This window comes from Rhinolophus hipposideros, assembly GCF_964194185.1.
Source record: "Rhinolophus hipposideros genome assembly, chromosome: 26".
Classification (NCBI taxonomy): Eukaryota; Metazoa; Chordata; class Mammalia; order Chiroptera; family Rhinolophidae; genus Rhinolophus; species Rhinolophus hipposideros.
The window spans coordinates 8381712-8406591 of NC_138072.1; the positions used below are offsets into that span (position 1 = coordinate 8381712).

General features: G+C 37.4%; 1 protein-coding gene across 12 annotated transcripts in view; it reads right to left on the minus strand.

Annotated features, from left to right (window-relative positions):
• ESRRG (estrogen related receptor gamma) overlaps nucleotides 1-24880 on the minus strand; it is a 532991-nt gene that overhangs the window by 45898 nt on the left and 462213 nt on the right. For all 12 annotated transcript variants that reach the window (XM_081039347.1, XM_081039350.1, XM_081039345.1 and 9 more), the window contains 2 exons: nucleotides 15980-16090; nucleotides 12215-12376 (listed from right to left, as the gene is read on the minus strand). In XM_081039347.1, coding sequence (XP_080895473.1) covers nucleotides 12215-12376; nucleotides 15980-16090 — 273 coding nt within the window. The remainder of the gene's footprint in view (nucleotides 1-12214; nucleotides 12377-15979; nucleotides 16091-24880) is intronic.

A 24880-nucleotide genomic window follows, 5' to 3' on the forward strand; every position in this document is an offset into this window, starting at 1 on the left:
TTCTGCAAGACTCTCGAGTACGTGTGACAGAAAAATGGAAACCGTGATTCTGAGTGAGCTACAAGGCAACACATTCTTGAAATCAAAATTCAAAAAGTATGTTAACTGTAGGTCCACAATGCCTCATAATCATAAAGTGATAACAGAGACAGTCTCCCAAGAATAGCAACTTTAGTGTAAGGTCTATCGGAGAGTAGGCTCTCACTGTATAGATTGGTTCAGTGCATGAATGAATGGGTATTGACTTGCTGCAAAAATATATCACGCACAATATTTGTGTTGGTGAATTGAATATTACAAAGTATTTAGAAAAATGTCAAACTGAATTTCTAGAGCTTACTGCCATCTTCAGATATCTCAAATATTACCGTAGTCGACCGTTTTGATGCTATCCCATCACCCATTCTCAGCCCATGTAAAATGTATTCAACCATACCAACACAGTGTGATCAGATTCAAATGCAATAATAAATAATTCGATTCTGGCTGTATGAAATTGCCTTGGAAGTTTGAGTTAAAGTTTCAGAGCAAATACAGAGATATTAAAACCTAAACCCCTGACTGAGTAGAAATAGGTTCGACAACTGACCAGGTTCATTGAAATCTGTAAATTATTCATGAGCGAATGTCAACCAAATGTTATATACTGATCTTCCAGACATTGTTTGCAAAGAGAGTATCAGGCTTTACAGAGCAGGTGTATTCAGTGATGCTTTATAAACATCATATCACATGTATTCATGTTATTTTATCCTTATGTTATCGAGACACTTAGCTCTACACCATGGTCGTCTGTCCAGCAAATCCGTGGCCACTTTGGGCTGTTGGCTGAGTTGCCTAACCTCAAGCCTCAGCCAGGGGTTTCTCTCTACTACAGCTCCCTGAAACAGAGGATCCTGAGCCAGACCTAGAGACATATAATGCTTCGGGAAGGGGTTTGATCAGATGTATCTCGATAATACATCCAGTCCATATCAAAGATTACCAACAGATGGGTTTATTGCTTATAATTTGTGGTATACAATTTTTAAAATACACCACCATAACTTTTCTGTAACATTTTCACTGCTAATCTATCTTTAAGAAATATAGTCCGTATAAATATATGTACGTGTTTGTAGATAATGTAATAGGATGTGGTATAATATAGAAGAGGTAAAATTAAGATAATTTGCTAATATTTACTACTATGCATAAGAATGTACACTTTTTTTTTTCAGAAAAACTGACAGGGACAATGACAAATATCAATTGGTGTCCAACTCGGAGTTAAAAGTCCCGAGTTTTAGTCTCAACTCTGTCACTGACTGTCTTGTGACTTTGGGTAAGTCACTCACCTTTCCTGGTCTTCAGTGTCTTTCTCCATAAGTGAATGAGTAAGGGAAGGCATCTGCCGTTATTGGACACTTACAATTACACGTCAAAGATTGGATTGGGACCTTTATATGCACTAGCTCATTGAATTGTCCTAGCAACCTACAAAGTAGTCATTATTCTTTCCAGCTTATACATAAACAAACTGAGTTCATGGAATGTGGCAATATCAGAATTTAAACCCAGATCTGTAACTCCACTGCCCACTACAATAACTGTAGTTCCCTTCTCTTAAAATGCCAACTTCTAGCCAATTATCCCAACGGTCCATTCAGGCTTAATCATCTGAGAATTTTTTTTTTTGGGGGGGGAGTTCTCTCTTTCACATCATTTCATTTATTTAAAAAGGGTGTCACAAACTTCCTCTAGTCTTATTGTTTCTCAATAAGCAAGCACATTTTTAAAACTTTGGGGAAATCGATCATACAGCCCCTGACATCAGATTAACAGTAACAGAAATACATCAGAAATGCCTTAAGTAATCACTCCGTGTTTTTCCACAAAAGGTTAATCTGAGTAACACGCACCGTTGAAAAGCCCTCTTTGGAGTTTCCTCCTTCTTTAGGTGCAGACATCTGTGCTGAAGACATCCTGGCACTGGGTTCTGCCACCAGGACACAGAAAATCACAAAAACCAGTACGACCGGACGTTTTTTTCTTAAAGTGCTGACGATGTCAGGAGGAGTTAGTCTTTCCAGGAACCCCAGCTGCTTCTTCTCCCTTTCTCCCTCCTCAGCCCAGGCCACCATGTGCCCTGCCACAAACGTGCTGACTGGCTGAGGGGGCCCAGCACTTCAGGTAATTAATCCTTTCCTAATGTAGGTTAAGCAGGTGTGAGCCTCCTTCATGGGGAGAGGAGGGCGCTGCTCTTTAGGGACACCCCTGGAGTGACGGTATTTAATTGGGCTCCGATGACTCCAACCTGAGAGCTTTCTGCCCACCTGGCCAGCCAGGTCTCCACTCACTTCATCGAAATCCAGTTGGAGAAACAGGTTCTTTCTCCTTCTTGATTTTATAAACAATCTGCAGTTAGGACCTAATGGCCGTTCTAACACTGAAAATAGAATGTCCTTCTTTGGAAGCCAAGGTATGTGATTAATAGAGAATGATCAAATTTCGGGATTCACTAAGTTGAATTGACTCCCGCTCTCGGCATTACCAAGGGGTGGTATTTATCCATTATATTGTTCGCTTTCACTAAATTACAATTCATTGCTATTTTTTCATTCATATAAGAATAATACTGAACTACACTAGAAGAGATCCAAGTATAAAACAAAAGCTGAACATCCAATCTACTTGGAGTTTGTGTGCTGTGTACATCATTCCTGACTCTTGGTGAAGAAAAAAAACAAATAACTTGGCAAAAATAAATAAAAAATAAAAGCTGTTGAATGCTTCATAGAGAAAAAAATCATATATATTTTCTTTCTGGTAAAAAAGGAAACAATTTTCTTTTTTAAAAGTATATGAATGTATTTTATAAACAAACAGAAGTGTTTTTCATACAGCATAAACTTCTTAGAAAGTTTGGCCAATTAAAGTGAGTTTGGCAGGTTAAATAGGTTATTTTAATTGTACTGTTCCAATTAAGAGTCAGAATGGTTGAAGGTGGCATGAATTAGGGAGGAAGCAATTTGATTTTAGGGAAATTAAATGCTTATGGCCGTATCTGTTAAGATATTCTCTGATTTGTGAAATGTCACTGATATGCACAGCTTGGGTTGTTTGGACATAGATTTGTCAAAAATGAAAGAGAAAAATAACATATATAGTTAAAGGGAGGGCAGTGCCTTGACTACGTGACCTTGCCTCTGGTTAATAAATTCATGCTGAACAGGAAAGACGCAAGTTCCAGCTGTAGATTTCACCTCCCCCTTCTCCTTTCTCTACTCTGACAACCCCTCCACGGAGGTGATGCAACAGGCTATTAGATCGCAACACCAAAAAACATTCTCTGATATCCCTCACACCTTTCATTCCTCCCCAAGTACCCACAGTGAGTTCAGTTCAACTCCCTTTCCTCTTTCCTCATCCACACCTGCGCCATTTCTTTTTACACATCAAAACCACACTTTGTATCTTGAGCCTGATGGTTCCTTATTCACTCAACCTTGGTCTAACAAGGAAGTAGGATGACTTAGTCTCACACACACACACACACACACACACTCACACACAACACAGCCAAGGCTGACATTCTTGGGGAAAAGGCACACAGAAGGGCAAAGGTATATGTCTTTTCTATACTGAAGTTTGGGATCCAAAATTATTTCAAATTCTCTTCATGGGGACGAAAAAGCTCCATTCTTTAACACACACACACACACCCTACTGCTACTATTTCAAAGCACAAGCACTTTCAAGTTAATCATTCTGTTTTGTGTGGGAGGACTTGAATATTTATTTTCCCAAATAACTAGGTTACGTCTGAGCTTTCACAGACTAAATTTGATACGTGTAATCCTGCATTACACAGCTATTTTTATGTACAAAATATAATGCACTATACCAGAAATCCTGAGTTCAGCTGAGTAATGCACCCTTTTAAAAAGAAAACTCAGCAGTTACCTTTTTTTTTTAAGAATTCACTTCTCCGTGTGTTTAAATAGTGATTTTAAATTGCTCTGTATTCTATGGAAAACTGTTTCTCTGATGCCTGAAGTCTCCAGCTGCCACACAATTTATATCTCTTTCCTCTGCTCTTTGTTTTTCAGCCATTTTCCCTGAATGTCAAAGTCAATTTAGTGCATTTCACTTTGCTGAATAAATCAGAGGCGAAATCCTTGCTAAAAGTGAAAATTTGATTTGCTAAAAGGAGCTTAGGGCAACTATTAATCAATATATCCAGAGTGTCAAAGCCAAGGCCAGGATAGACATGCATTCATTTGGAGATTGGCTGAGGCAGATAGAGGGGGACGCAGGGGAAAAAGTGCCACTAGGCCACCAAAGGGAGGTGGGATTTGGGTTGGAGAGAGGGTCAAAAAAGGAGCCAAGGGAGAAACAAAATACGTTGGCATCACATTCTGTTCTTCTTCCTCCGATTCTTTTAGAGGTGGGAAAAAAAAATAATTAAGCATGGAAGCATATATGTATTATACTAATTATACTAGTTTTCGTATAACAATTTTCTCACAAGACACAAAAGCTATTCTCTCTTTAACTCATGAAGCAGCTGTGAGAAGAATCTAAAACTCAGAGGTAACAGCTCCATTCACAAACAGAATTCCAAAACAGCAAGATAGGAATTGGGCTAGGTCTATAAAATATCAATAATTTGATCATCCTCAGGTAGATTTTGGGCTATTTCAGGCTTCTGGAAGATTATGATACATAGTAAAATGAATGACGGGACTTATCCTATCACCTTATCATTCAAAGAAGCTTAGCACTTACCACAACCTTGCCTGAAAATGATATCATAGTTTAGGACCCTGTACAAATAGGAACCTTCAACAGTCAGGAACGTAACATATTTTCAAAAAGTATTGGGTTATCTTTCTTTATGTGAGTTGACTCAAAAGCTATGATTTTAATCTTTTCAAAAGGCAGTTCCAATCATATGGCTCAGTTTAAAATTTCAATGGCTCCCTGTCGCTTTCAGTATAAAATGTTGTTTCCTAAGCATGAAATTCAAGGTCTTTCACGATGGGGTCGCTGCCTGTGTCTCCAGCCTCATGCCATACCTTTACCCATGTATTCCTTTCATCCGTCCAGGTGATTCTGGGTGAGAGAACTACATTACCACCCTCATCCCTGGGTTATAGCTGGCAGTTCATCTTTCTGAATCACCCACTATGCTGTGAGGGTCTTAAAAGCAAAACCTGTGTTGTACTGATTTGAAGATGTGTCCTCCACTTCCTTTTTGAAGTTATTCTCCTTTCCTTTAATCTTTCATTTTGTAATCGTGTAGAAGACAACATTTGAGACTAGGACAAGTGTGTTACATTTGCCTAGACTGGTTCTGAAAAGCAGGTAGGTAACGTGGAACAAGTGACAAAGAACGTGAGGGAAGTGGGTGACAAGTGGGGAGAAAGACATGTGGAAGCTACTGGTCAAAAGTCATTGAAGGTAAATATTCTAAGAGTTCAAGGAACATTTCTAATGGCGTGAGTTCTACCTACAGGATACCTACGGATTGTTGTAAACGTCAAATAAAAGTTTGTAAAAGTGCTTTGTAAATGAAGAACGGCATAGATGTTTGTTATTTCTGCATTTAAGCTTAATCCCATGAAAAAGGAGATGACCACATATACGCACATGCATGCATATGTTTTTATGTAGACACAGAAGCACGAGTTAGGGTAAATAGCATATCATGTGACTCTTTCATATTTCCCCTAGTACCAAACACAGTGTTAGGTACATAGCAGACCCTCAAATGCTTAAATTATATTCACGGTTGCTATGAAATTATGATTCTTCTTTGATCATTAGGTATCTAATGGCATGCAGATGTGTGGATACCTATGCATATTTTTGGGACACCTAGTAACTAAGCAGAAGTAATGCTGGAATAGAGGTCACAAGAGCACAGGTAATTCAGCATGGTGACAGAGCAGTGACTTAGGTCACAAACAGTGGTACCACATACGACGACATCTCTGTATCTAGAAGAACATTTCAGTGTCTCTTGAAGCCTCTTGAGGTCTCTGTCTAGGAAACCTGGCAACTTGTGTGTTGGTCTATACGTTTTCTTTTCTAGCAAGGGTAGCTGTGGAAAATGATCAAGTCCTTAGGAGATATGTCAGAGTATTTTTTTCACAACCATATTTAAGTTCAATACTTCCCAACTTGGTGGTTTCTATTTCCATATCACTGTTGTGACTTCATTGAGTTATTTTAGGTTTGGCCAAAGAGGAGTGACTAAATTATTTAGACGCTAATGATCCTGCCCACCTAGGACAAAATGATGACGATAGCCATACAATAATCCTCCTGGTTAAATAAGCTCTCCCCTTCTCTATTACAACCAATATTTATTCTGAATATTTTTTGAAATGGCTTTGATTAACAGTAACTTTTTTGATAACTTGATTTTAATTGCAACAAAATGACAATCTATGTGCAGTATCTTAGAAACTAAAATGAACACTGAATATTTTACGTTTAGGTTATGCTTTACAACTTGCAAATTAATTAAACGTATGTGTAAAATTTGCATGTGTATTTTTTCCTCAATTGGTGGCCATAGTATAACTAATAGCTACAGCAACTAAGTAACTTAGAAAAAAATTACTTAAACAAGTACAAATCAGGTTTTTAGATTTGACTTTCAAAATCATTCTACCCTTATAAATCACAAGCATAGGCACACAGGTATACAACGACCCGGTCCATTAAATATAACCTCCAAATACTTGGTAATTGAATATGTTTATAATTTGAGTGGTATTATTAAGTGCCAACGCTTTGGTCTTAAATTTATATTTTCTCCACTTATCTAAAAGACTCAACTATTGCATAGTTGTGAAATCATTAACTTACATGCACAATGGAAAAAATTAATGCTGAGAAAAGAAGCTGTATCCGCTTTAATTCATTCATAGCAAAATAGAAATTACAACTACATGTAAATTCACTTACAGGATGGGGAAGTGGGTGGAGTCTCATGGCCAATTCACAGTCCTGTGCTACACATATTTGAAATCAACTAATCAATAAAACATTTGTCCACTGCCAATGATACCGATCCAAAACAGAGCATGGGGTGCTATTTATATATAACTCTCTCTTTGTCAACAATGCCTTCTTTCCTGCACATCAAACCATACTCACACACTTATACATGGAAACATACTTTGTGTTACAAATGGAAACGTAATTTTACAATAATTATTCTCATCACATTTTTTTGTGCTTTTGCACATATCATAATCATGTAATGGTGCTACCAATTTAAGATATGTAACTAGCATTTAAAAAATGAAACTCCCACAACTTTGGTTGAGGGAATAATATAATCTTAAAAAATGGTCTCTACATAAAATGCATTAGAACATATGATGATTAGAACTTTAAGCAATATCATTAGCAATAAATGTTCAAAATATTCTTGGGTATTCTCCCACAAAATTTATATCCTAATGTAGAAATAGTTTATCCATGTTCTTTAGAGACTTATGTTATTTCTAGAAAAGTCTAAATACTTCTCTTGAAAAAACTGTAATAAGCCAAATCAGTAAATAATTTTTTATACATTCTTCTAACTAAATGTTTTCACAAAAAAGGTTTCAGTGTAAATGGAAAATACTGGCTTCTATACTTCAAATTTCTGTTTCTAATGTGAATAACTATATGTAAAGTGTATTTTATCACATTATCTTCCTAGTGTGGTTTTCTTTTAGAGTTTAATATTACCTGCCATCACTTTGTATGAAGCAAAATTGTAATTTTTTTGTTTGATGTCATTACAATAGACATAATTTTAAAAACATAACTAAGAGACCCCAAATTTGAGCAGAGTGCATCTTCTTTAGTATACAGCTGTTTAATCTGTCATGTTAAAAATAAACAAGCCTACCTAAAAATTTGCCACATTTGATAAAGAAAAAAGTCGTCTCAAATGCATTCATTCACTTAATTGTTCAAACACCGATTCTTTCAAAGTAAACTGCCTGAAAGATCCATACGTATATTTAAGCCATGTATATAGGTCAGTTAATACGGGTTATTCTTTTTAAAGCACCGTCTGACTAAGCACATTGTGCATTTTGCTAACCAAGTTACAGTACATAATAATATTTGAATCCACCACAAAGAACAATAATAGATCTGACTGCTGGGCTGATAATCGTCTTATCACACCTTGTGAAACCTAGCTCTAATATTTGATGGAGCCTCCATTACTTGGCAGCCCATTCTGAAAAAGGCCAACAATGGAGAGAGAATGAAGTGGAGTGTGCAGTACCTCCATATCTACATAAAAGAGATTAGAGGCGACAGCGTTCCATTTTACAGCTCAATCATATTGTGTTAGCATGCGCTTATCCGAGCGCGGACGAAATTGAAAGAGAAATAAAAAAGAGTCAGGCAGATAGGAACCAGAAAAGCGAGGCATGAGCAATTTCCAAGGATATAAAAGGATGCTAATGGCGGCGCCCTGTCATTCTTAAAAAGGGCTATTAGGGTACCATCATCTGTTCTTGTGCCCTTATGCTCCTCCAACTAAAGTCAAGTGTTTTCTAAAGCCTTTGTGATCTTTTTTTTTTCTTCCTATAGATAAAGTATGGTCATGTTTCATAACAACACACTTTTCCATTTATATGATTTGTTAAAGTAAGTGAACTAATTCTATTTACTGATAAAAAAAGGCCCACTCCATATGTATTTTTCTTCAATATTTTCTTTTGCTGCATTCTTCACTTTTCTTATATCACAAAAGCAAGTATACAAAAAGTACATCCCCAGGAGTGCAGAAAGACTACTGATCTTATCTTAGATGTTAAACTTAATTCTTAAAAAGTGTGTGTGTGTGTGTGTGTGTGTGTGGTGGGGGGGCGGTGAGAGAGAGAGAGAGAGAGAGAGAGAGAGAGAGAGAGAGAGAGAGAGAGAGAGAGAGAGAGACATTATCCAGACAAAGCACAAGATCAAGAGAAGAAAGGCTTGTAATTGTGTGTGTGTGTGTGTGTGTGTGTGTGTGTGTGTGTGTGTGTGTGTGTAGACATTTCACTAGTGTTACAAAACAAAGAGTTTTGAAGTTATCAGGGCTGGGTCATGTTATCAAGAACACGATTTCACTTTTAGCAAGGCAGTAATGTGCCTTTAGTCTTCCTATTGTCTCTGTTCTCATACCCCTGTCCCACACTGCAGCTGTGCCCGACCTCCCAGAATCCAGGGTAGAGCAACACAGCATCCTTCTACCTCAAAACACAGTGTGCACAATTACTGTTAAAAAGGTAACAAGAATCCCAGTGGATTCTTGTTTTGCTAATCCCTTTCTGAAAAGCCAAGATACCCCTTGCTTTGAAAGCACCTTCGGGGTGTCAGGGAAACTAGAGCTGTGAATCGCCACTCCACAATGACCTCTTCTGGCATTTTCTATAGAGAGAGAATAATGTCAGTCCCCACCAATTCTAAGCCTCAGCTTAAGATTGAACACATAACAGTATAGGAATTATTTCCACCATTGGAACCACTGTGACTCATCATTATTTAAAGTTATTGTCTTCAGAAAATTCACTGGAGTCCCTTTACTGGGACAAGTTCCTTTGTAAACTGACACATTTCTACTTCGATGCACAACGGGACCCACAGATTTGGCACTGACTTTTGCTGACCAGAGAACACTGGAAGGAGGTGTTAAGTTTTATTTTTCCTTTTTATGGAATGTCTGTACAACACCCAAATCCTGATTTAACAAATCCCTAATCCAGGTGGAACTTGGGCAGAGTTCTCTGAAGTAATGGGTGGTTTGGAGTCACAGTGACCCAGCGTTTCACGCTGTTGCAATTAATAACAATAGTATCATTATGAATTTGAAACAATTCTTTGGAGAGCAATCAACCAGGGCACTGAAATATCCTGATTCAACTCCAGGAAGTAATGTTGAATGTATGCATTGAGCACACTGCATATACCTGGGAACGTGTGCGCGTGTTTTTACCTCTTTCTACCTCGAGTTTCCCTATCTCTGAATTAATGATAATAATAACTGATTCCTTGTTGAGAACAATGGTTCTCATTTGGGACAAAAGGCACGATTTTGCCCCTCAGAGGATATGTGGCAATGTCTGAAGACATTTTTGTGTGTCACAACTCAAGGGTGCAACTGGGTAGAAGCCAGGAATGCTGCTAACTACCCCACCATGAATAGGACAGTCCCCAGAACAACGATAATCTGGTTCCAAATATCAACAGAGTCAAAGATGAGAGGCACTCGGTAGTAATAATAGAATGATGCTATTTTAAATGTGTGAGCATACACCAGGTGCTAAAAAAACATATACATTTTGGTCAACGTCACTCAAGCAGTAGTTCGCCATCATCAGAAGTGTCTGGACACTGATGGTTCTCATTTGGGACAAAAGGCCCAAATGCACTTTGAGCACCTCTTGTCATTGCAGAAGTCAAACGTGACTTGTATTCATCTTTTGTTATTGGTATATATTGAGTATTACAATTTCAATACAGCTTTCCTTTCTTAAAATGTGCATACATTTTTTTTTTGCCACCCTCCGTATATATACTGTGTTTCCCTGAAAACAAGACCTAACCAGAAAATAAGCCCTCGCATGATTTTTCAGGATGACATCCCCTGAATATAAGCCCTAATGGGTCTTTTGGAGCAAAAACTCATATAAGACCCGGTTTTATTTTCAGAGAAACACATCATTGGTTACCTAACAAACTGTGGACATTTCGACAAATGTTAGTTTTGTTTCAGCTTTAAAACCCCACCTTCCTTCCAGATAAGTTGACACACATTGTTCAAGCCAATCTTTACTGTTCCCACTGCCACAATTCCTACATGTCTTAATATCTTTTAGCATGTCCTTTTTTTTTTTTTTGCTTCTTCTAAAAGTCATACAGATGTGAATACAATCCAAACGCAGTTTCAACTATCCATATGATCAAATTCTCATCCTGTTTTTTTTTCTGTTGTTGTTGTTGTTGTTTTTATAGGCAGTGACCCTTATGTAGATATCTTCTGAAGAACACACTCAAGCTCACCTATTTAACTAGTTTTGACTTAATTTGGGGTACTTTATTAGCAAACAGTGTAAGACAAAGTAGCTAGTATAATACAGAGTGATGTTTAAATTAGTTTACAATTTGCTTGGCCTCATCTAGAACAGCGCCGAACAAAGCCATTCAGAAATGTCAGCTGTGTTCCTAACCGCTGTAACAAATCGTCGCCTGAACGCTGCACACCTAATGACTTCAAATTAGCTTCACTGCGATATCGCCTGACAGTTCGTTACGACTGTTAGCAACATAGCTGGCGTATCATGACCAATAAATTGGTTTCCGTGTGGGCTGGGAAAGGGACTTCCATCAATTTGATTAAAGAAATTACTGTAGCATTGAAAGCATAAAGACAAACTAGTTTAAGGAGACAGAAAGAAGTTAACTGTACCAGAAAAACATTGCTCATCGTTCAAAAACTTGTTTATAAACTATTTGGAGATTAAAATTCAGACAAACAAAAAAAATCATAATTCAAGTAGACTACTTAAGCTCTCAAAACTTGTGATCAGGCATATGCTTGATGTTACAGGATGGGTCAAGACAGAAAATAGGACATTTTAAAATATTGCTTTTAAGTTACCATATGAGAAAACTTCTAATGTCAATTTAACAGTTCTTTTCATCATGTCTGTATGAATTCTTGGTAAATATCTCATTGTGAACCAAAGCAAAGCTTGTGACTGTGAATACAATTCCGTTTAAATGGCCAGCATGAACAATGAAATGAGTGATTCTTAAAAGGAAAAAAGGCCCATTAGACTACTGCTGACAAAAACATGTTTGAACGCAAAAAGGAAAAGAGTAGAAGTATTTCCTCAGGAGAACAATCAGAATTTTAAAGGAGATAAAGAAATGGTTTGAAGAATTATATTCTCTTTATCTTATGTTGCCCAGAATACCTTCATATATGAAAACATAATTAGCAAGAGTTCAAGGTGGTACAGACATGAAAAGGTTTAGGATTCTATGCGGGTCAGGCAAGCTCTAAATTATGATTAAAACCCATGTAAAGGCTAAAAGAAAGCCTAATGAGAAAATGTTGAATTTGCCTACCTGTACACATACAATCTATGGAATTAATTGCAACCTTTTCTTTTTTTTCTTTTTTCTTTTTTTTCTTTTTTCTTTTTTTTTTTTTCAGAACATGTACCTGGAATATGCTTCGCCCATCCAATGATAACCACCAGCTCTCGGTCGGCCAAGTCACACAGTGTAGTGAGGGCTTTGATGTCACTGTCGGGAATAGTCGGGTCGGGCATGGCATAGATCTTCTCCGGTTCAGCCACCAACAAATGTGAAACAATCTTGTTATCTGCAGGATCAGACCAGAGCACTACAAGATCACTAGTAGCATCATTCTTCTTTTACAAACTGTAAAGTATGTTGTGTTTGGAAAAACAATTCACATCGCCAACAACAAACCCAACCTAGTCTAGTGTTGGGGCAATATATGCATATGACACAGTGTACAGGAAAACTGGTCGTAAGACAAGCTGCAGCGGTCGGAACGGAAAACGTTCCTTTCTTCTCTGCTCTGCCTGCCTTTGCTGGAAGGAAGCACCTGCCCGAGAATGGAATTCTTTCTAGCAAACAGATAAGAGAAGTTAGATGCTCTCTGGGTTCGCGCTTTGATTCTTAAGTGGGATTTGGGGAAGCCGCTTAAATACCCTACAACAGCTTTCAAATAAAAATCCACAGTAAACCACTGAACTCTAGAATATAATGTGGAAGGCAAAGAGCTACTAATGCCCGTTGTCATAATGGGCATGAAAGTCATTAATTATCTTAATTCCTTTAAAGGAAGAGCAAAGGTCAGGGCCTTCTGCCTGGGTGAATTACTGACTATATAACTCCATCTCTGTGGGATGCATTAAATAGGAATTTCTTCCCTTTCTCCCCATCCCCACTCACCCAACTGATCTTCCAAATATAGCCAATAGCAGTTTCCAGAAAAATACCCCTACTTAAATGTTACAGCATTTTCTCTTTGGAGTGTCTACTTCTTTATTCCTCTATTTTCACTTAGTTCATTCTCTGGTTCAGATTTATCTGTCTAAAATTTGTGATAGATGTTTTTAAAATCCTTCATAAAATAAACACTAGAGACAAATGGAAAGCATCACATCGAATGTGTTTTATTGCTCAGGGGCATGAGAGAGTTTATGGAAGGGGTTGTAAAGCCTTGCTAACAGAATGATTTGTCTTGTTGGCCCAAGTCTCAATTTCTGTGAGTAGCTTTAGATTTTATATTTTCTGCTAAGTGAGGACGTAGAAATGGGTAGGAATAAACCCAAATATTTCTATGTACTGTTGTGTTCTATGTACTGTTACTCTAGAAAACTAGGGCAAGAAATGGGAGTTTTGTGAGCACAGCCAAAGTTGCTTCAGATTTACTAGATCATTTTCCTTTCACTATAAGTTTTTAACTTTTTAAACCAAAATGAAAGACTCCCTGACCTTAGAATTGAAAACACAGCATTCTTTTATTCTCCTTTAACACAATAACAAGGAGACGTATCCACGCTATAATTAGCAATTTGCCTGACATATTTCAAAATGTTATTTGTATGGCTGCCATAGGAATTATAGGAATTATATTTATTGCAAATAATCAACAGATAGACATTCAGAAGCAGTGATATTCAATTATGATCAAATTGAAAATGCAAATTTGGGAGGAAATATTCCCAAATACCATTTTCTAGGGAAAAAGACATTAAATAGGAATTCTTTTTTGTTTTAATTTGCAGGATCTGCAAAGAATGACATTTGTTTCTTGTATATGCTATAGAAACAACACCCTGTATTTTCAGTTACGCTTGGAAAAGTTTCAACTTTCATTGCTCTGACAATGCAACAAAACCTGTCAGCAACTACTAGATTCTCAGGATTAGAAGAAAATGCAAAAAGAAAAGGCACAAAAATGTAACCAAAGGAAATCCTGAGTTTGCTTCTTTTTAGTACAGGAAAAATGCTACCTGTTTTACCCAAGTCAATGGATACTTGACTTGGACTCAGAGAAACTGGGTTAAAGCTTAGAAATTCCTATCATTCAGAACATGGAATAGCCGGCAGCACGGTTTCTAGGTAAATCTTATTTAATGTTTCCCTAATTAGAATCAATAAAACTCAATTTTCATTCTTGGGCTTTTGTGGTACACAATCAGTCAGGGTCCAGAAATCTCCCCCAGCCACTTTCTCTGCAAAGCCTGTGCATAGTCTCCTGACACTTATCTGACAGGATCTGAAAATTAAGTTTTATAAATGTTTGTTACAAAAACACACTAATTGGATGGACTCAGGAAAATTAACACAGAGGCCTTGAGATAATGAGTAATGATTTATTAGGAGTCCCCTTTATCTCAGACAAATGAAGCTCACTGAAATGGCTGTAATCTTCTTAAAGATACTTGACAAGTCACTTCCCAATTTCTTAGGTTTGCACAGAAAACCATAGATGTTCCTTTAGAAATGGGCTGATGCTCATTTTTCTCTCAGTAGAGGAAATTATCAATGGGGATAGTCAATGTTTGTGTAAAATGAATGAGAAAAGGGCAGTCTGTGTATTACTGAATCCAGGAAAATGAAACCTCTAGTGAAATTAAGCATTAGTGTTTATTGTATTATATTGTATTATCAAAAAGTTTTTTTTTTTTATTATAATGTGCAAAATCTGCTTAATGCCGTCCTAGATTGTATTTGCAGAATGCCAAACAGCTTATGCAGGCTGAGGAAAAGATGCCAGATTGGACAATTGAAGGTATAATCAACATAATGTTTTTTGGAAAGGCAAAAGGAAACTATGCCATATGTTCACTCAAGCTTTAATTTTATGTAAAACTGGTTGTTCTTCCTTTGACATAGCAAAAGTGTCCTTTCGTTTACAGTTCAGGGTCTGTTTTATTTATTTAACTCATCCCCATATGCCCACATGTACGATGCACAGCAGCGACCCCTCCTGGAGAATCTGAATTAGAAGCGGACACATTTTCCCTTCTCTTGAAAGTAGAGCAAAAATTACCTGCATCTTTTCTAGAACTGCTATAGATGCGGCATCCTTAGTGAGTGCTGCTGGTGTCTTCTGAATCTAAGACAGCTAAATGTGAGAACTGTTTCCACGACGGCACTTCCCAGGGCCTAACATGAACTCTTTGCATAAACATCCTAAAATGCTAGCTAGCTCTGTTGCACGACAGCCATGAAGTGAGTTTTCAGAAAATGGGATACAGTTATTGCCTCAATCTATATTCCAGCTCTTTTTAGTTAATGACAAAGAGAATGGGGCTTGCATTTCAGCAACGTGCTCGTCATCCTTTCAAATTGCAACCTGGCATTATAAAACCATGGGCTCTTTAAAAAGAATTCATACTGCCCATAAGGGCACCTGAGATGGAACCATCAACCTATGCTTGTTATTAGTAGGGCCCATTCTTGTTTTAATCTATTGCAAGCAAGTGTGTTAACCTCCTAGAGCTCTAAATTAATGAAGCTCCTAATGTATTTTCATTGGGAGGTTGAGCAGTCAAAGTCATTTAGTTAGTGAAAACTACAAAAATCACTTTCTTGTGAAATCTGAAATGAACAGCTCCAATGAACTAATGATCACAGTATGATCCATTTTATGTACCTCCGAAAATAAAGATAACCAGTAAATGTAAAATCCGCACTGTATGAGCTGCACCTTAATATGCTTATGCTTCCACAAAATGACTAGAGGGAAAAAACAGGTAAGAGGAAAAAAAACATGGGGGAGGGGGAAAGATCATTAGCTGAATTGCTATTACCCCTCAAAGATAATCCTAGGAAATGGAGTCACGGCCCCTCAAAAACAAGCTTTCTTGGAGTCAGTCGCGATGGGCATTCCAAAACTGGATACACACAGAACTGGGAAGCCAGACATGTCTGCTGTACTCACATGGCTTTTTGGCTGGCTGAACCAGCTGAGGGTTCAGGTATGGGCTGTTCTCCGCGTCTATTCTGCGCTTGTACTTCTGCCGACCGCCACGTACTCTGTCCAGACGCACCCCTGTAGGCAAAGACAGTTTACTGTTGAGATACTTATCTTTGAGACCAATCAAATACATGGAGAGTATTACCCATGGGTGCTAGGGAGACAGAGAGAAGGCAGAATGAGTCAGGGGTCTTAGAGGAATATAAAAAAAAGTGGCCGCTAAACGAAGATTGGCAGTGGTTGGAAACCAAATCAGGCAGGGGACAACAAACCCAAAAGATATTTTATGTAAGGCCATCAAAGTCACATTTACACATCAAAGAAAAGGCATGTTTTCATGTAAATTAATACAGAGAAACTGTTTCTCAAAGACAATGGCAATTTGTATCCTCTTTATCAATAACCCCTAGATGCTCAATGCGTAGGCTCAGGTAGACCAGCTGACCAGCCACCCAACCGTGTGCAATCTACCAGAGGAGTCAGTAAGGACTTCTGGAATCGAATTGCACTGAAAGCACCTACATGGCGTGGAAAGCCGGAATTATACTACACCAGATGAGATGCAAGGATTGTTCCATATTTTCATGTCCACATGTCTCAGAAGGAGAATGTTATTTACATTCTGGCACACAATTGTATGCTCTTTCAAATGAGAGAATACTGGGAGCAAGTTTGGACTGAACACAGGAGAGAAAGAGGGGCTTCCTGAAAGAACTCAGAAGGCCAGGATGTTAAAGCAGGGGTATGATAGTAAAGCAGCGCTGAAGGGGGAAGCTAGAAAGAAGGCACGCGTCGACTGGCTTTAGTAAAACTTTCTTCCAAAGAGTGATGGACTGGGTCGAGATTCAGGGAGTTTTTGCTGGCAGTGGATTTAAAAGATTAAGGGAAGAGCCAAAGGAAAAGAAATGGATTAAAAACCAAGAAACGTTCATTTATATGGGGGACTGGTGGGGAAGACCTTGTTAATAACCTGTTTTCCAGTCTGTAATTGTAAAGTTTAGAACACGACCATGCAAATCTGTACCAAATAAAAGGGGAGGGAGAAAAAGTGAGGTGAGAGCGTCTTTTTGCAGTGTTAGGTTGTATCTTACTTAATAAAACACTGTAACACTATCCATTAATAAATTCAACCAAGTAATTCATTGCACGTATTTTAGCATTTCTCAAACTATTTAGAACATAGATTTGGTATAACAGCACCATCAATATTATTTTACTGAAGGGTTTCTCAGAGCTTTTAATATGCAAATGACCTCTATAAAACTCTCAGAGGTAGATATAGCCTATATAAGGTTTTGCAAACCAAGTTAAGCAAGGATCCTGTGTTTGGAATCTGCATTAATATCATGTGAGCTGTGGGTTATCTCAGTGATACAAAACAGTTTGGGAAAGACTGATATACATGTATGTGAATCCTGAAGGTGAATATATGTACTCAAAGGTTAAGGATTAATCCACAAAATAAAGAAAAACACCATTTTTGACATTATCTTCATAATACTACTTTAAGAGTTGGTTATCTTTTAGTGAAACACACAAGCATATACTTGGTCTAGGCAAAGCCTGACATCTCATACTGAAACATCAGAGCAGAGTTTAAATGAAATCAGAAGGACACTTGAAGAGCAATGAAGTAGGTTTAGACAAACAAATATCAAAAAATAAAGAAATTAGGTAGTGTCTAAGTATGCACTGAAAATTACACTGCATATGAGTCACAAAGAAGCTATATGTTATAACATAATGAATTATTTTTAAATAGTAACAAAAAACATGTTTAAAATAAAGCATGGTCTGCAAGTCAGATGGCTGAGGGTTTTTTGTTTTTGTTTTTGTTTTTTACCTGTTCTTTTGTTAACTAGCTCTTTAAACTTTGATGAGTTTGACTTATTTGCTTTTCCAAATATAAACTATCCTCCCAAACGTTTTGCTATCAGGATCTAATATTATATTAATATACTTGGATAGTATACAAATGCATTATTAAAATATTTGACAGACCTTAAAATGCCAAGGAAAATAAGGAAGTTGTCACTGTAATTTTGTTCCAATATTGCTCTATTATTCTATTTAAATGTATTTTGCATCATGACCATTTATTGAATATCTATCTCCATACTGTTTGATAGTTTAACCTGCCTCAGTTGTAGGTAAACAGATTTGAGGTATGACGGAGTGCTAAGACAATTCAAAAAACACAAGCCAAATAATGATACTATTTGATGTCTAAGTGATTTATGGAAATATTTGGTGTCCCATTATACTTACAGCTCATCCCTATCAGGAATAATATCATTTAGGTATGTGATGATTTTAGAATAGATATAGAAACTAATCCAAATTCTATCCAAAAAAAGGATGTTTTCCCTGAGTTGAGTTATAAGTACACAATCCAAAGTTGAGTAGAGAATTGATAATTATACAATTAACCTGATACAGTGAAAGCTAACTATTTTAGCAGAAAGAAACAAAGAAAAAACAGCAGTATTTATGATTAAAGCCTGGGGAATACAGATTTGATATAAACAAACATTAGTCTAATCTAAATATTTCCAAAGAAGGTGACAAAGCCTTTCTGTTTACATCTTTACAATCTTAAACACAAACGATTTCTGTTTCAAATCTCTTGTAAACCAGTTTTTAAAAAGTTTAAAAATAAAATTTCTCCCAGGAAATAAGCTACCCACAATGTTCAGTGTTTGACAGGATTTGAAGTTAATTAAGGCAGCTGGAGTTTTATTCATGTGGAGACTGCCATCATCTTTTTTTTTTTTAATAAAAGATTTTAATAGTTGGCATTACCTACCAAGTTGAACGTTTCACATTGCTTCTTCTTTCAAACACTGCATGTGCCTACACTGCCACAAGGGAATTACAAATCTTATACATTGTCAGAATTTACAAAATTGAGAAAGCCAGAATAAGGCAAGGAGGAAAAAAAATATGCTGTGAGGCAAATAAACGCCAAAAGAAGTAAAACAGTTCAGCACAAGGTCTTCTTAGGTCAGCTAATTTTAAGTCTACATTTTATGCTCAAATGCAAATTTTCATATTATATAGTCCAAAGTCAAAAGTATTTTTCACATTTTTAAGAGCACAAAGTCAGAGGCATTTCATAGGATAATAAAAGATCTTCCCTTCAGAGAATTACTCAGATACTCTAGCTTACTCTCCTATATTAAATACATGCCTTTTGTAATGTTCCCAAACAAAGGTCTGCTAAAAACATGAATTACACCGACCCCTGGAATACTTAAGAAAGAAGCAAATAGAAAGTAAAAATAAGTTTTAAAAGACACTGAATTTAATGACTACTAAATCAAGGGTTATATTAAATAATTGTTATCAAACGTGGCTTGTAATTGAGTACCGAGAGCACACTGGAAAAGCAAGACTTCTAAAACAACAAGGTGAAGACGGAGGGGATTTTCTCCTCCACGAAACATCTTCCTGATCCTGCAGCTCCCTTCACTCTGTGAGGAAACCTCACTCCTTCAAGGACCCAGCAGTGTTCTAGAATTCTCCCGAGATTTCTGTGAAGGAACCATTTTGAACAGAGGATGGAGACATTCCTTGGAGGAACTACAGGACAAGAAGCAGAGGCAGATGAGCAGTGGCAGACACCACAGAGGGAATTTTAGTAGCCGCCTTGGACGGGGTTCTCCGTGGGGACAATATCTTGACAGTGTACCAGTTTAACCCAGAGAACATGTGCATATATTCATAGGCTTCTAGGTAAGGTGATGAGTGACAATTATTTGGGTATTCACTCAGACACTCCAGGGGGAATCTAACCATATTAAATCCTGAGTATCAAATAAGACAATAAAACATGACAAGCCCTAGATAGCTTCTCTAACTGGCCCCCCCGCTTCTCACGGTAGACAGTGGTAGTGTTAAAACATGGTGTCACGATTTAGTTCCTTTCTTCCTGTTTCAGCAGTCTTTGCCTCCTCATGCCTGCATCTCCTTACCAAGCAACATCTTCATCATTAATTGAATGAACCAATCCCTACATGAAGTGTCTTTGAATAAACCAAAATAGGAGCCAGTTACTAGCAGTGCTTGGTTGTCAAGACCTGACTATATTCCAGGCAATGGGCTGTACATGTATCAACACATTTAATCCTTACAGCAATCCTAACAAGGTGGGGGACTACTAATATCCCATTTTACAAAGGAGAAAACTAAAAATAGCGAGAGGCAGGGCCAGGAGGGGCGTTGGGGGAAATGGCTGTGTAATCCACATTCTTAAACTCTGTGTTTGAATTGCTTCTCGGCCATTGAACCCTGTTTTAGGGAAAAGGCATTTGGCATATGTACAAAAAGCAGAAGCACGGGCAGACAAAACCCGGTTATGGAGGTAAGCGATATTCATGTCATGATATGGGGTGCATGCAAAAAGGTAACGGAATGATGAACAAGTAGGGGGAAATGAATCTCTTTATGTAATTGAAAGGCGAGTCATTTTTCATCTATCACTCCATCTGGTGACCTCACTTAGAAAAGTATATCTCTGTAAGACTGAACGCACACCAAAAGTGCTAAAAAGATTCAGTCACGCTGCTTTTGCACTGAGGCCGCAACCCAGAGATATCAATTTCCTTCTCCTTGTTTATCCTTAAAATGTGACTGCGCTGTAAACAACGCCTGTTTCGTCTCGGCCACAGAAGCAGTGTGATTTTACAGTTCAGAACGAAGGCCCAGGCTTTTCCACAGACACCTGGTTACGTGTACTCTTGCTGGAATATCATGACAACTCAGGAACTTTGCAAATTGCTGGATTGCATGTGGAAACGCTGAGAGATCTGCTGAACTAACAGGGAAAAAAAAATCACACTGGCAGAGAAAATGCATATCCATTAGGTGAACTTTTTTTTTTTATACTAAGTCCTCAGTCACTAAAAGAGATAAAAGCCATGACTCACATTAAAGCTTCCTTGCTCTACAGATGAATTAACAATTAGCAAGGGGAAGTCTTTCGTTTTGGTCTCCCGATAGCTATCTGGACTATTAAACATGTGAGGCTTGCATAGGAAATTACAAAGGCTTCCCTCTCTTTCAGACTCAACTTGCATCCAAAATACATTTGCACATTTCTGGGCATAGGACACAACTTGCATCCAAAATACATTTGCACATCTCTGGGCATAGGACACAACTTGCATCCAAAATACATTTGCACATTTCTGGGCATAGGACACAAACCCAAAGAAGTCCCTCCTTTTTTTCAAGGTGTGATTCACTGCTCTTAGCTGGTTCAGAGGCATGTATGTTAAATTTATAATCTGGATTAGAGGCGACATCAAAATGATAGAAATTTGAAATAACCATAGACAAAATACTTTGCAGGAGAAAGGTTGTTCCATCGGGGTGAAGTTGCTTCATCCTAATCTATGGCATATACAAGTACAAATTCGGTCATCTGCAACAGGTGACAAGTTTTAATTGAATGTCTTCTGTCTTCAATTCTGACAAAAGGTGAATGGAAACAAATGAGTCTTGCAAGACGGCCCTGAGCCTTACAATACCCAATATCTCATTATTTTTAAACAGCTATCTATAAACTGATGCTGACAAGGGCTGAACCCTTTATTTCTGCTCAAGATGAGGTGGCCGTGAAGGGAAAAAGAAAGAAAGAAAAAGGGGCATCTAGAACATTACATTAAACATGCAATACCTACCATTATCATTTCCCCGATGTAATTAAAGGAAATTGCCTATTCAAAAGGTACTATTTCTTACTTTGCTTGGAGAAGGGGAGAGAGAGAGAGAGAGAGAGAGAGAGAGAGAGAGAGAGAGAGAGAGAGAGAGAGAGAGAGACTGAGAGAGAGAATGCTTGGCCTGCATTTGTGAAACACAGAGACTGCATTAAAAAAAAAAAAATAGCTTCCCATTCCTTCTTTTTGCCTGTTAGAAATTTCATAAACTACTGGAAAACAGATCGCTATAACTTATGTCTATCTAAACTCTGTTTTCTCCTGCTACTATTTAATCCTGGTGCCTCTTCCCTTTATCCTTTTCAAAACCGCCTTCTCTTGTGAATAAAGTTATGATCAGTGGGTAAGCACGTGAAATGTGGCTGCTCATCAGTGTCAGGAAAAGTATTTCTACTAATTCACAATTAAATGTGACACTGGCAGCAATAAGTTTAACACAATAATACAGTAATAACAGTGCACAGCACCCCATGGGGATGCTCTGTGTAAACAGAAGCACAAATATTATTTATGCAAAATTCAACGCCCTGTAAAAATGAATTAAATATGAAATCAACCAAGCTGGTTTACAAGTAGCTGGGTTGAGAGCCAGTTACTTCGTTTCACTCTGTGGAGAGGAATAGAGTGGCGTCTAATTACCAAAAAAAGCCAATGCAGATTTTAAAGAGAATATACGTTTAAAAAATAAAAAGGAACTACTGTGTTTCCCCGAAAATAAGACCGGGTCTTATATTAAGTTTTGCTCCAAAAGACGCATTAGGTTTACATTCAGGGGATGTCATCCTGAAAAATCATGCTAGGGCTTATCTTCTGGTTAGGTCTTATTTTCAGGGAAACACGGTAGGTGACAGAGAAAGTTGGCGGTGAGTCTGGAGGTCATTTGGTTCAACATATGTCACTCTAGATCACCTCGGCAACCTAGGAAGAGCCCATGTATGAAGCTCCAAAGAGAAGCTTACGGTGATTTTAATAAGCAAAAATGCTACGTTCTGACTAATTTGTTAGCAACTCAGCAAAGGTAATAGAAATGTATTACCAGGCTCAAGCAGAAACTCAGAGAACCAATTACAAGATATCAAAGTGATATATGATGCTTAATAATATTATTCTGGTGATTATGACTTGACAAAGTTGAGATTCGAAAGAAAGTAAATCTAGTACAAAGAACATGCTATGCATGTACAGCTCACGTGAAACGGGAATTATATCGAACACATAAAATATGTAGAGAAAAACATCAGTTCAATAGACATTAAATGATAGTATAACATTAATGCACACAAGCACGAATCTCATACCAGTGAGAACTTTTCTTGGGACACTGTGACTCTTATTTCTTATATCATAGAGTATCTATTCTGTTATTGCAGTCTGAAAAGACTAAAACGTGAAGTCATGAAGGACCATAAAAAAAAAAAAGGAGTTACAGACAGACTCTATAATGGGCTGATACAGGGTGTGCTATGAAATAAAGACAATATAATGGCTTCATCCCCTTCTCAGCCAACTGCAGATTATCGCCAACCCTCATTCATCTGCCAACTGTGCTGTTCAATATTTGTGAGGAACGTTAATAGAGAAAAAGAGAAGTAAAACAAGAGGAGGGATGAGAGAACAGTAAAAATCTTATAAACATTCAGAAGTGGAGAAAACATGCACAGAAGAACTTTTCCCATTGCCATAAGCCCTGAGATGTCCATAATAGCATACAGCCATGGCGGGCACACTTTCAAGCTAATTAAAATGCACTGTTTTTCGTGTGCCCCACAGTTGACAAATTACACTCTTGAGGGATTCAAGACTTCATGGGAAAAAAAGAAAAAACCCTGGGGTAGGAAAAGCAAGAGTGGCAGTGATAATAAAGCACTCATATGTACTTCATATGTTCACTAAAATAAAGACAAATATGAAAAGAGTAATAACAGACACACTAAATAAGTAACATGTCCTGTACAATTAATTTCCATTTATCATCCTTTGATCTCTTGCATACTTTCAGAATCTTCCTACAAGATGACTAGAAATTCAGCTTGATTTGTTGTAGACAATAAGCATATGAAAAGACATTTTTCTTTTTACATCTAATTTTCAAGACCAATGTTCAATCGCATTTTTATTTTACTACTCTGAGCATCTAGATTTTAATAAAGAGCTACTCCAGATGCATTGGTTAATTGATATATAGCATTCAAGATGTGGGGAGAGTTATACATAAGTAAATCTAAACATATCAAAAATTTCTGCCAAGGAAAAGTACAATTGGGGAAGTGCATACTCTGAGCGCCAATAAGAAAACTGCACATTAACGTGTGTGGCAGGGTGTAGTCTAGAGCCCGTACTTTTCTTCTTAAATTAGGATGTGTGAAGAGTGTGTGAGAGAATAGAGAAAACACTAATATTTCCAGATGCTAAATATACCAGGTCTTAGCTGAGGAAAGCCTGTACTTGAAGCAGGTCTTGAGTTTCCTGATAGAGTCCCCTAGGTGTAGCTGTTACGTGAGGGGAAAGATGGGAGGGTATTGCTACATCTTCAGAATGGTCCACAATGCTCAAAGAAACTTTTAAATCCCAAAGTGTGCCAAGAAAAGACAAACACACTTTCCAGTCACAGGTAGCTCAAGGCTAGGCGCTGGGAGCAAAGATTTCAAGTGTGACTGCTTCTCGTCGGAGGAGGTAAAATTCCCCATGAAACTCTCCTTGCAATTTCCCAAACCACCTTTTCTTAGCCTTTCCTGTCAACAGGGTCTCTCTCTATTTTTGAAACACAATTTGGACTAAAATCAAACATCAAGATATTTTATTTATTACATATATCCAGATTAATTTGACAAATTGGTGAAGAAAGACATTCTAATTGAAACAGCTTCAAATGATCAAAATATAGCCAAAAGATTTGGGCATATGCTTTAATTGTGTATTGCTCATCATATCTATCTATCTATCTATCTATCTATCTATCTATCTATCTATCTATCTATCTATATCACATGCTTGCCACATAGTAAGTACTCAAATGTACTAAGTGAATAAATAATTAAATTTACAATGTGCACTATAGCCATGTAGTAATCAGGAGTTTTTGTTTGTTTCTTTCTTTCTTTTTCTTTTGATACTTCTAAACCTGGAATGTATACGCAGAAAGATA